The 13,068-nt window shown below is 44.8% G+C and overlaps 1 protein-coding gene across 2 annotated transcripts in view; it reads right to left on the bottom strand.

The window, feature by feature from the left end:
- The window catches only part of brf1b (BRF1 RNA polymerase III transcription initiation factor subunit b), a 466,828-nt gene that overhangs the window by 8,273 nt on the left and 445,487 nt on the right, over positions 1-13,068 (bottom strand). For both annotated transcript variants that reach the window (XM_043696898.1, XM_043696899.1), the window contains one exon: positions 623-674. In XM_043696898.1, the coding sequence (XP_043552833.1) occupies positions 623-674 (52 nt within the window). The remainder of the gene's footprint in view (positions 1-622; positions 675-13,068) is intronic.

Here is a 13,068-nt window from a genome sequence, read left to right as displayed (position 1 = left end):
CGCCCCAATGACGGCAGTCCCACAGTACTGACCCCAATGTCTGCTGTCCCTCAACACTGACCCCCAATGACTGCAGTCCCTCAATACTGACCCCCCAATGACTGCAGTCCCACAGCACTGACCCCCATGTCTGCAGTCCCTCTGCACTGACCCCCAGTGTTTGCAGTCCCTCAATACTGACGCCCCAATGACGGCAGTCCCACAGTACTGACCCCAATGTCTGCTGTCCCTCAACACTGACCCCCAATGACTGTAGTCCCACAGTACTGACCCCAATGACTGCAGTCCCACAGTACTGACCCCAATGTCTGCAGTCCCACAGTACTGATCCCAATGTCTGCAGTCCCTCAACACTTACCCCCAATGACTGCAGTCCCACAGCACTGACCCCCAATTTCTGCAGTCCCTCAGCACTGACCCCCAATGACTGCAGTCTCACAGCACTGACCCCCAATGACTGCAGTCTCACAGCACTGACCCCCAATGTCTGCAGTCCCTCAGCAGTCACCTCCAATGTTTGCAATCCCTCAGCACTGACCCCCCAATCAGTGGAATCAGCAAAACCATGGTAAGAGGATTTGACATTTTAAAAATCCATAAAAACTGAGTAAGGGCTTGTTACCGGGTTATTTGCTGGTTTTTTCGAAGGTACTGAAGAAATCAGGGGCCGAAGTCTGGAAGAGAAAGGAGAATTAGTCTTTGAGTTGGCGTTTTCAGTTTGAGCCTTTAATATTCAGACCAAAATCAAAGGGTGGACTGAATTGTACACTTCAAAGTAATAATCCTGTTGCTCCTGTTTCACATTAAAGCGGGTTCAGTGGTCCTGAAGTTATACCTGCGTGAAAGTTTTAAATGTACAACAGAAAAATAATCAATTTAAACATGGTCAATGTTTTGACTAATCTGTGAGGTGGTATATCTAGCGTGTTCAAACATAGCTCAGTATTAGTGTGTGTGAATAAGACACTAGAGAGATGGGCTTCAACTGAAAAGTGAATATATTAGAGTGGGGTATAAAAGGGAAGTGTACTGTCCATAGCTGAGGCATGATCTCGGTTTACGAGGCTGCGCTGGTGGAAAGGCTGATGAAGTGAGCAGTGGGAGAGACGTGTCTGGAGATAACAAAAATACACTTTGACCACTGGAACAAGACAAAAATAAAAAGCTGCAGATTTTGGAAATCTGAAATGGGAACAGAAAACGTTGCGCAGTTCCAGTGTCATCTGTGAAGAGAGGAATAGAGTTAAAAGGTTCACATTTGTGACCTTTCATCAGACTGAACATTACTAGCTTCACCAAGAGAAATCATCTCAACACTATTCACCAGGCCGACTCTCACTTGATGGACCTTGTCAGTGAGCAGGGGCAGGAAAACACCATGTGTCACTGCAGGAGGAGCTGGTCTGGAGATTACATTTTATTGGCGTGATTGGCAGCTCTTGTTCACACAGTATCAGAGAAACTACAAAGCCAAGGCACCCGAGGGACACCAGCTCCTAATTAACTCACTTAGGAAATGATCTGTGCTTAATGAGGGGGACTGCTCCATGCTGCTGTCAGAAAGGCAGGCACAGACTGGCTGACACAGAGTGATAGATCGGAGAGCTCTGTGTTTCCTCAGGACTGCTGCTTCATTGTATAATTAATTTCCAAGGTTATCTGAAAGGCCTGTGGCAGTTTGTTTAATTGGGAAGCAGCTTTTCAGGAATTTAGCCCCTTACGGTTTAACTAGAAAATTGATTTGTGTTTGGAGATAAGTTTGTTCTTTATCCTTGCACAAAATCTCCCAATCACAGCACATATCCTGGAGTGTTTGATGGGGACAGTGTAGAGGCAGCTTTAGTCTGTAACAAGCCCTGTGTTGTCCCTGTCCTGGGAGTGTTTGATGGGGACAGTGTAGAGGGAGCTTTACTCTGTATCTAACCCCGTGCTGTCCCTGTCCTGGGAGTGTTTGATAGGGGACAGTGTAGAGGGAGCTTTACTCTGTATCTAACTTCGTGCTGTCCCTGTCCTGGGAGTGTTTGATAGGGGACAGTGGAGAGGAAGATTTACTCTGTATCAAACCCCATGCTGTCCCTGTCTTGGGAGTGTTTGATACGGATAGCGTAGAAGTTGCTTTACTCTGTATCTAACCCCATGCTGTCCCTGTCCTGGAGTGTTTGATGGGGACAGTGTAGAGGAAGCTTCACTCTGTAACTAGCCCTGTGCTGTCCCTGTCTTGGACGGTTTGATACGGACAGTGTAGAGGAAGTTTTACTGTGTGTCTAGTACTGTTCTGTCTCTGTTCTGGGAGTGTTTGATGGGGACAATAAATGGAGCTTGATTCTATATCTAACCCTTTAGAAACATACATTATGACTTTCCTCACAGTATACCAAGTGCATAAACATTATCTAGGAGAAAGTGAGGACTGCAGATGCTGGAGATCAGAGTCAAGAGTCTGTGCTTATGCCTGAAACGTTGTTTCTCCTGCTCCTTGGATGCCGCCTGACCTGCTGTGCTTTCCCAGCAACACACTCTCAAAGCATAAACATTATCGTCAGGAATGGAAACCTGACTGCCGAGGTGAAACTGAGAGAAGACGGCCATCACCAAGATTCTCATATTTCTCAGTAAATACCATCTGCCTTAACTTTGGTGGGATTTTTGTCTACTTTGTTGCATACTCAGGATCCTCAACTTCTTTCAGATTGTTAATAAACATGCACAGGTAAATTCCTGTAATGCACAGAAAATAAGGTCAAATCACAATCAAAGACAGCATGTTTTAGTAAAATCCCAAATACTGCTAGATGGAGGACAGATCATCACTTGTTTCAGGTCATTCCCAAGTCTCATGACTCTGAGCTCACTCAGCAGCATTAAGAATGCAACCATTCACCTCACATCAGAGAATTCTCCTTACTTCAAAATTACAACAGCAGCTAAGCTCAAAGAAAGGAAACACTCATGGGAGGCAAAGACTGGGGATGCCCCTTTCCAGAAATTTACGTTTGGCAACTTTATTTGGAGATAAACACTGAATAAAACCATCTGAATCTTGATTTTCTGAAGGTACCAGCTGGTCTGAAAATGTTTGCTTCAGGTTTGCCTGGAATCAACAGTTCAAAAATGCTGGGTGAAGCAGCTGTCAATTGTTCTGCCAACTGACTGACAGCCTGAAATGGCTGTGAAAAGGGTGATTTTTCTCTTTGTGTAACAAGCTGACGTGTCGGCTGAAAAGCTGACAGGGTAATGTTTGGAGAAATGAGGACAAAGGAGAGAGTCGGGGCACAGGGACACTGAATGGCTGATCCTCACCCAGTTACAAACACTGTCTCTGTGCAGTGACTGCTGCTTATTCCAGTCCGTTAGTGGGCAGAGAGTGGGGGAGATGTGTTGGAGGTTACTGTCAGAGGAACAGTGCTTTTCAGAATTAGCATGGTTACATAATGGTGAGAGAGCAAGGGTACACAGAGATTTACATAAATATGTACAATTGTTGATGTACTACTGAAAATGAAAAAAATCACAGCTCAGCTCTTGACATCATTCCCAGACAGGAGTCACTGGAAGCAATTGGTGGGATCCCAGCAAAGAGGTTCTTCAACCTTGACCCCACCCCCACAGCGATCAAGCTGGAGACGAAGAGAGGAATTTTCAAAGGCATGAGAAGTGATTTAAGAGAATGCTCAGGGTGAGCTGTTCTGTCCTGTTTGTGTGCCTTAGCATTTCTGCTGCTGAAACCCATGGGAATGCTTTTATTACCCACAGACTCAACTATTCCAATCTTTTTCTGTTGTCCATCTTCAACACACGAGAGCCCGATGAAAACCTCATCCATACTCCAAGTCACATCAAGTATTGATCAGATATCTCTCCCCTGATGGCTCCCATACAGCAACGCCTCCAATTTCCAATTCCAGACCTTGTTTCCAGACCCTATCTCACACCTGTTCTTCCCTAACCTCAGAAGGTTGTTCAGCCATACAGCCCTTTGAGATCCGAGTTCGACCAATTCTCATCTCTTCCACATCTCTAATTTTACTCATCCCACCAATAAACAGCTTCAAACTCTTGAGTTCCTTCCCAGAGATTTCAAAAACCTTGGCTGACTCTTCAGTGAGGGACTACCACTTTGTTGGAGACGTTGTTGTCAAATATGAGTTGAACCAACTGAGAGAACTCCATCTGCTCTTCAAAATGGACGTAAAAGATCTACGGAAAAGAGCAGCAGAGGAATAAAGCCTCAATCAACCTCACAAAAACAGATCTGGTCATTATCACATTGCCTTTCTTAAGTGCTTGCCATGTGTGAGTACACTGCTGTGTTAAACGTTACAAGGTAGTTGACTGGGGTTACATAAAGCCAAGTCTTTCTCTGGTTTCTTTGATCTCTTTGCCTCCCTTTCTGAAATTAAGACACTCGGTGGCCAAGATGATAGAAACTCTCCTCATACATCTGATATGGTTCAGTGTCATAGCACTTGCTAAATAATACCCCTAAATGAAAGGTCCTATATCAATGCAAATTGTTGTTGAAATAATCTAAAAGTCTAAGCACTGTCTAATCTGCAAATCACTTCAGAAATCAGTCAATAGGAACACCTGTTTAAAAGAAGATGCTAACATGATCCCATTTGTTTCAAGTGTATTGCAGGCTTCACGCTGTGCCGCAGTTGGAATGTGCATCACGTAGGGACACAGTGAAGTGTACCTGAAGTAAAGCCATTCCGCTACCATTCTCTCTCCCTCCCCTGACAGTTGGGCCCCATGCCAAGGTATGGTTCACCTGGCAGCAGCTGTTCTCTGGTAACCTGGGCAGTTGCCATCCTGTGTAAGTTTGGACAGTTTCAACAACCACCAATAGCAGCAGCAGCACCATTTCGAGCATACAATGTCTCTGACATTAGGAAGTCCCAAAGTGCTTCACACCAGCAGAAGGAAAAGAACAGATGGCGAGCTGGAAAAGGAGATATCGGTGGTCTGATCAAAGCTGGCCAAAGAAATGGAATTCACAAGAGGGCCATTCAGGAAGTGAGGAAGACTGACGGGATTTCAGGAAAATCCTCCATTGGAGACACAGAAGAGCAATGTGTAGCAGAGACTGTTCAAAGGAAGTACTACATGGGTTGGTGCTATACTAAAAAGGGAGGAGGGTGTGTTGGAATAGAGAGATTAAAATACAAGGAGGAGAATTTTAAAGTTGAAGTGATCACTGGAAGGTTAGTGAGCTACATGGGGCAGCACAAAGATTCTGTCTGTATCAGATAAAAGCCTTACCCGACAGGAATCATCAGATAGAAATGTAGAACTCTACTACATTTCTCTGCCCTCCCTAGACCATTTCTACTGAAGCTAACTGCAATTTATAAAACAGGTCTGGGTTTATGGGCTCTCTATGAGTGCAAGATGGCCCAGTCTGAGAGATTGAGGAGCACTGCATGAATGTCCGGTTGATCTGAGATTCCTCTGCAATAATCAATGGGAATGGATCAGAGGGGACCCAGATCGAGTGCTAGCTGTGTACAGGAATTCCCACTCAGCGTTTCGACAGCAGTGTCTGAGCGTGAGAGAATGTGTGTGTATGTGTGTCTATGAGAATACGCATGAGACAGTATGTGTGTGAGTGTGTAGTAATGTGTATGTGACAGAGAGAATGCGAGAAAGTGTGTGTGAGAGAGAGTGCACATGTGGGTGTATGTGTGTGCGAAAGTGGGTACTGCAGATACTGGAGATTAGAGTCAAGATTAGAGTGATGCTGGAAAGCACAGCAGGTCACACAGCATCCGAAGGGCTATTGCCCGAAACATCGATTCTTCTGCTCCTCAGATGTTGCCTATATGAGTATGCATGTATGTGCCTGTGCGAGAGGGTGAGGCAGTGTGAGAGTGAGTAAGAAAGTATATGAGAGTGTGAGCATGAGAGGGTGTGCGTGCATGCATGTGTGAGAGAGACTGTATCCGTGAGAGAGTGAGTGAGAGTGTATGAGCATGTGACAGATTGAGACTGTGTGAGAGATAGAGGAGAGAGTGTGAGGGTGTGTACGCGCACAAGTGTGTATATGCGTGTGTGTGCACATGAGTGAATGTGTTTTTGTGTGGATTTAAAAGCAGTTCCCTCAAAGCCACATGCAGCTACAGCTAAGCCTTATTCACCTCTGAGGTATAGTATAGGGGAGAGTTTTAGAACTGGAACGTGTTCACTTGGCCTGTGGGAGGCCCAAGGATTCTCTACTTACCCAGCCTGGTATCCCAGTCGTGTTGAGGGAAATATCCCTGCTTGGTTTTTGTGTTTGTGTCAAACTGAAAAAGGAACGTGTTGCTGCTCACCAACACTTTGGAGCAGCAACAATGCTCCTGGGATGCTTGGGAATTGTAAATGAAAGTTCAGTATTTCATGGATTCCCCAGTGTGATTGGGGGTGGTGAAAATGAAAGCTTCCTGACAGAGGATGATGAGCTTCCGCCTAGTCTCAGCGGGTCAGTGGATCACTCGTGGCTCATGTGGCTGTGCTGTAATCTCCAGATCGTCACTGCCCATTCAGGTAACGCTCCCCCAACCGGGGAAATAAAAATCAAACCTAAATAAGCAACCAGCATCAGACTCCTCTACATACCCAGGGTTACAATCCATGGTAATGATTTCAGGGACCTCTGCTGCACCAGGCACGACTCGGGGGGGCAGCACTTTCACCTCAGAGTCAGAGGTCAATCGGCATAAAGACAAAACCTAGCTGGAGCTCGCTCTTCCAGAGGTGTTGAGTTGCTGAATAAATATTAAACTGAGGCCTGTCCAGTTGCTCAAATGGACATAACCACAGGGGATGAACCTTACAGCTCTTCCAGTATGTTCCTAGTGAGATGACACAGAAAGCACAAATACCAGTGCAAGTTATTGTTTTTTTTGAAGTAATCTGGTCGGGTTGTGATACTCTGCAAAACAGAATTGTTCACAAATACCTTCATGATCCCCTACAAGCCCTTCTAGTTGCATAGCTGAAGCAGCCTGGGGGAAGGCATTGGTAAACTGAGCATATCTCACACAGATATGAAGCCACAGCTTCAGGCCAGGAAAGGAAGTGGGAATAGAGATCCTTGCAGGAGAAAGCTGAAGGTCCATAATATTATTTGAAAATGAGGGTTCTAAAGTAAGTTCTAAAGTAAATGAGCTTTCGGTTTTCAGGTCTGTGAAGGTTACTTTGAGGATCAGCAATGAGTCAAAATAGCACTTCCATAAACATCATGTGACTTAAGATAAATGATTAGAAAAGTTACCTGGTGAGATAATATCTAACTTTATTAGTTTATTAATTTAACATTTAAGAGCCAGTGAGAGAGATGGAGAGGGATCACAAGCAAGTCCAATTCAGAGAGAAAAGATCATTAACAGCATAAAGACCATTTAGTTTTACATCGAATATGGAACAGTACAGTACAGGAACAGGCCCTTCAGCCCACCATGCCTGCATGATCATGATGTCATTGCAAACTGATCCCACTTGCCCGCACATGACCCATGTCCTTCTATTCCCTGCATATTCATATCTCTGTCTAAATGCCTCTTAAATGTTGCTATATAGAGACAATTTCCAGAACATCAGAGCTGGAAAGAAGATTTAAGGTGCTTTAGCAGTCCAAGTAGACATGTCTGGAGAAAGCTCAGAAAGACCATAAGAGCTAAGAGCAGGAGTAGGCCGTCCTGCCCTTCGAGCCTGCTCCACCATTCAATAAGATCATGGCTGATCTTTTCATGACCTCAGCTCCACTTACCCGCCCACTCACCATAGCCCTTAACTCCATTACTGTTCAAAAATCTATCTTTGCCTTAAAAACATTCAATGTGGTAGCCTCAACTGCTTCACTGAGCAGGGAATTCCACAGATTCACAACACTTTGGGTGAAGAAGTTCCTTCTCAGCTCAGTCTTCAATCTGCTCCCCCTTATTTTGAGGTAGACAAGCAGTTTTTTTTTTGTTGTGAACCTCTTTACTTTGAGGCTTTGCCCCCTAATTCTAGTGAGTTGGCCTGTGTTTGTCTGTCTCAGGGTAACGGAGAGAATCACGTTTGGTGATTGCGCATAGATTCGCTGAAAGAAAGTGCTTATGATCTTGTCAGTTGAGTAAGAATGAGAGTGTGAAGAGAGGACTGATACATCACTGGAACTGAGTGCCTATAAAGAAGGATTCCTCAAACAGAGGTTACGACAGCAAGTTAGGTCACACATTCTTTAGAAGTACAGGTATTGGCTATTGTGGAGGTCTATGCCCCTCCCTCACATATCTCTCCCTCTCTCCTCCCCCGCCTCCCAGCTTTCATCCAAGGTGCTGACAAATTTCAAACATTGAAATGGCGTCACAGTGGGTTAAAGTTTGACAAAAACTGCTGAAAAGATACTGGTGGGAAAAAGGGTTGAATTTTTTTTTACAGCTATTCAGGATCAGATATTTCCAATTTGTCAAATACAGCTTTATATTTTCCTTACCTCTGTGTAATAAATGTCGATGTTCTTTCGTGAATACGTTCAGTGACTGACCACCATGATAAACAAATTCTAAAAATAACACTTATAGTCAATAAAGCCAGGGTTCACTCTGGGATCAGAATTAGAGTCATAGAAATGTACAGCATGGAAACAGACCCTTCGGTCCAACCCGTCCATGCCGACCAGATATCCCAACCCAATCTAGTCCCACCTGCCAGCGCCCGGTCCATATCCCTCCAAACCCTTCCTATTCATATACCCATCCAAATGCCTCTTAAATGTTGCAATTGTACCAGCCTTCACCACATCCTCTGGCAGCTCATTCCATACACGTATCACCCGCTGCATGAAAAAGTTGTCCCTTAGGTCTCTTTTATATCTTTCCCCTCTCACCCTAAACCTATGGCCTCTAGTTCTGGACTCCCCAACCCCAGGGAAAAAACTTGGTCTATTTATCCTATCCATGCACCTCATAATTTTGTAAACCTCTATAAGGTCACCCCTCAGCCTCCGACGTTCCAGGGAAAACAGCCCCAGCCTGTTCAGCCTCTCCCCGTTGTTCAGTTTTGTTATCATCAGTTGGTAACATAACAGGAGGGCAGGTTGAGAGGCTGTGTCCTGTACGGTAGCTCAGAGATGGAGTGGAGAAAACTCAGGGTGAAAACGTCGGGAGAAGGGTTAGAGAAAGCTTGCGGGTGGTAAATCTAGGGGTGGGGGGCAAGAGGAATAGAGCGAGGAAAACCATGTGCTCAGAAATTGATGTAAGTGTGTGCATAGACGTGCATCAGAAGGTGTCTCTGCAGCATCAGAGTAGAGAGCCAGTTGTTTCCCTCTGGGTGTTAGAAGAGGGAATATCAAGAGAGTTGGAAGCAATTCAGAAATCATTAAGGAGTCTAATTTATGCGCCATGCACCTTTTTGTAATTCACTTGTAAATTCATGTTCGAGAAGGCTACAGGCAAACATCTCAAACCTACTAAACAAAATGAGAACCTACTAGAGCAGGAGAAAATGTTGATTATAACACTTTTTTAACTGTGATGCTAAAAATCAATCAATGGAAGGCTGCAGGTTGCAAGACTGCTCTTTGCTGTATCCCAGTCAGGGTGAACTTCAGTACAGTAAGTCCACAAGAGGAGAATAAATGGGGCTGGAGTTCCCCTTCCTGTTCACTGTCCTGCAGCATGTAGCCCACAGTCCAACCTCAGACAGTCACATGACAAAAGCTGGGTGGATGAAGGTGGAGGAGAGGGAGTTGAACACCAGCATTTACACTGGAGAGGGACAGCTGGAAGGCAAACAGCCTCAACTGCCAGTCGCCCCTGCATTAAAATCCAGAATTGGAGCATCAAATTCAGACTGGCTCCCATGCAGTATCAGGGAAGTGTTACACTATCAGGTACACTGACATTTGGACATGATGTTAAATTGAGACTCCCATCTGCCCTCTCAGGGTGGATGTAAAAGAATTCAGAGCCATCTTGGAAGAGGAGTAGGAGTACTCTTCCAGTTTCTGGTGAACATCATCCCCACCAAACACCATGAACTAATCATTCATTTCACTGCTGTCTGTGGGAGCTTACTGTGTACAAAACAGCTGCCATGATTAGCTACAACGGTAATATAGTTAACACAGTCCATTGTCTGAGAAGTTTTGGGGGGCATTTGAGAGAATTGATAAAACACTGTAGAAATAGAATTTGTTTCTTTCTTTATCGAAAGCAGCATTACTAATGAGATGCATTGTGATGTGGATATGCTGAATCATTTGATTCACCATGCTGACACAGCTGAATACTGAGATAGTATGCAGGCAGCCAAGAATGTGAAACCTGTCCACATCCTGCACAAGGAATGCTCAATCATGCGATGCAGGAATAAGTGAATACTTATTCAAATATGTGTTCAAACATGAACAAACAGAAATCTGTAACCTGTTATAAAGACAAAGGAGCCATACGGAAATGATATAAAGACAGCTGGTGCTGTGAGGGAGAAGGGGAAATCAAGCAATAAACTAGCCTGGGAACTGACACGCACAACACCTGCGCTAAAGAGAGCAGCCTTTATATTCTCAAGATCTTTAAACTAATTTTCTCCATAGAAGCAATTCCAACCGCACCCCCCTCCCCCTCACCCCACCTCCCTCAAATTTTCCAATGCACGACTGTGATCTCTATCCCTCAAACAGCCCTCTCTGTTGGTATTTATCCTCCTTTTCCAACACATCTTTAGCATGAAGCCAATAATGTCAACGAAGGATTGTTAAAGATAGCTCCATGGTCCCCCTGATTTTCTCTTTTCTCCTCCTGGGGACATCCCCAATGCCCATACATCAAGCTGGACAAACTGTCCAACTGTGAAAGATATTATAGCAAGACCCATCCTTTCCTGATTAACTTTGATTCATTCAGAGAATGTGGTCATTGGCAAGGCTAGTATTTATTGCTCATACCCAAGTGCCCTTGAGAAGGTGGGGATGAGCTGCCTTCTTGAACTGCTGCAGTCCATGTGCTGTGGGTTGACCCACAATGCCCTTTGGGAGGGAAGTCCAGGATTTTGACCCAGCAAACAGTGAAGGAACGGTAATATATTTCCAAGTCAGGATGGACTTGGATTACCTATACTGCATGTTCCAGCCTGAGATCTCTGGACAGGTGGATACAAATAGATTCTGCTCCCTCTGTGGTAAGTCCGGGATTCACAGAATCACACAAGTGTTACAGTGCATACAGTGCAACAAGAAGCTACTTGGCCCATCATGTCCACACCAACCCTTCACGGTCAACAATTCTCCTATTATCATTTGGAAGGGACCTGTTAACTCGGTGTGGATTAATAACGAATCTTAGGCCTTCTGGTCTTGCAATTCCACACAAGGACCTAGCACAGAACATACAAATAATATTGCAAAGGTGCTATGCATGAATATACCATTACATGTAACTCCTTGTAACAATTTTACGTCACCTTGAATCATGTGCAACTCTATCTACACCTGGGCACCTTTATAAAGACTCCAGAATTCTTATACAAAACTAGAAACATTTATTTTCAGCTTCAGCTCTTTGGGTTTCCTTCTCCCAGTGATCCCCAGTCACAACAAACTCAGTGTAGACCACTAAAATCCTAATTCACAGTTGTGATCAGATTAGAATTCCTACAGTGTGGAAACAGGCCCTTCGGCCCAACAAGTCCACACCGACCCTCCGAAGAGTAACCCACCCAGACCATTTCCCTCTGACTAATGCACCTAACACTATGGGCAATTTAGCATGGCCAATTCACCTAACCTGCACATCTTTGGACTGTGGGAGGAAACTAGAGTACCCGGAGAAAACTCTCACAGATACGGGGAGAATGTGCAAACTCCACATAGACAGTCGCCCGAGGTTGAAATTGAACCCAGATCCCTGGCACTGAGGTTGCAGTACTAACCACTGAGCCACTGTGATGACCAGTCAGATCATCAGGTCTTCACAGCAGAACAATGTTTTTTTAATGATATGAGTGTTGCTGACGAGGTCTGCAGTCATTGTTTTTACCGAGTATTTATTGTCAAAAAGTGTGGTGCTAAGAGAGCACAGCCAGTCAGGCAGCATCCGAGGAGCAGGAGAGTCGACGTTTCAGGCAGATATGAGTGTTGCTGACGAGGTCTGCAGTCATTGTTTTTACCGAGTATTTATTGTCAAAAAGTGTGGTGCTAAGAGGGCAGCATCTGAGGAGCAGGAGAGTCGAAAGCTTATGCTCGAAATGTTGACTCTCCTGCTCCTCGGATGCTGCCTGACTGGCTGTGCTTTTCCAGCACCACACTTTTTGACTCTGATCTCCAGCATCTGCAGCCCTCACTTTTTTCCTTAGTATTTATTGTCCCTAATTGCCTGGAGGGCAGTTCAGGGTCAACCAAATTACTGTGGGCTTGGAGTCACGTGTAGGCCAGACCAGGTAAGGATGGCAGATTTCCTTCCCTAAAGGGATATTAGTGACCCAGATGGCTTCAAATTGACAGTGGATTCATGGTCATCATTAGACACGTAATTCCAGATTTTCACTGACTTCAAATTCCGCCATCAGCCGTGACGGTACTCACATCATGATCTGGGTCTCTAGATTGTGACATGGTGGTACAATGGTTAACACTGTTGTTTTACAACGCTAGGGACTCAGGTTCAACTTTAGCTTCAGGTGACTGTCTTTGTGGAGTTTGCATGTTTTCCCATTGTCTGCGTGGGTTTCCTCCGGATGGTCTGGTTTCCTCCCACAGTCCAACGATGTGTAGGTTAGGTGTATTAGACATGTTAAATTGCCCATATATCCAAGCTATGGGAAATGCAGGGCTACAGGGATGGTGGGATACTGCATGCAGGGTTGGTGTGGGCTCAATGGGCTGAATGGCCTACTTCCACACTGTGATTAATACTGTACCGATAGTACCATTTGGTTATTGGCTCCTCTAAAGTAAAACAAATCCTATTGCCCCAGACTGTCTGTCTTCATGCGAATCCATTAACATTAACTTCAAAAGGAAGTGATCTTAGTCTCCATCATTTTCTAAGACAAAGGCAAACTGACACCAAACTTTATCACCACATTGTATAGTTGGGTGAA

This window comes from Chiloscyllium plagiosum, chromosome 10 (assembly GCF_004010195.1).
Source record: "Chiloscyllium plagiosum isolate BGI_BamShark_2017 chromosome 10, ASM401019v2, whole genome shotgun sequence".
Classification (NCBI taxonomy): Eukaryota; Metazoa; Chordata; class Chondrichthyes; order Orectolobiformes; family Hemiscylliidae; genus Chiloscyllium; species Chiloscyllium plagiosum.
The sequence above is the reverse complement of the archived record's forward strand: the minus strand, read 5'-3'. Positions and strand labels throughout refer to the sequence as shown.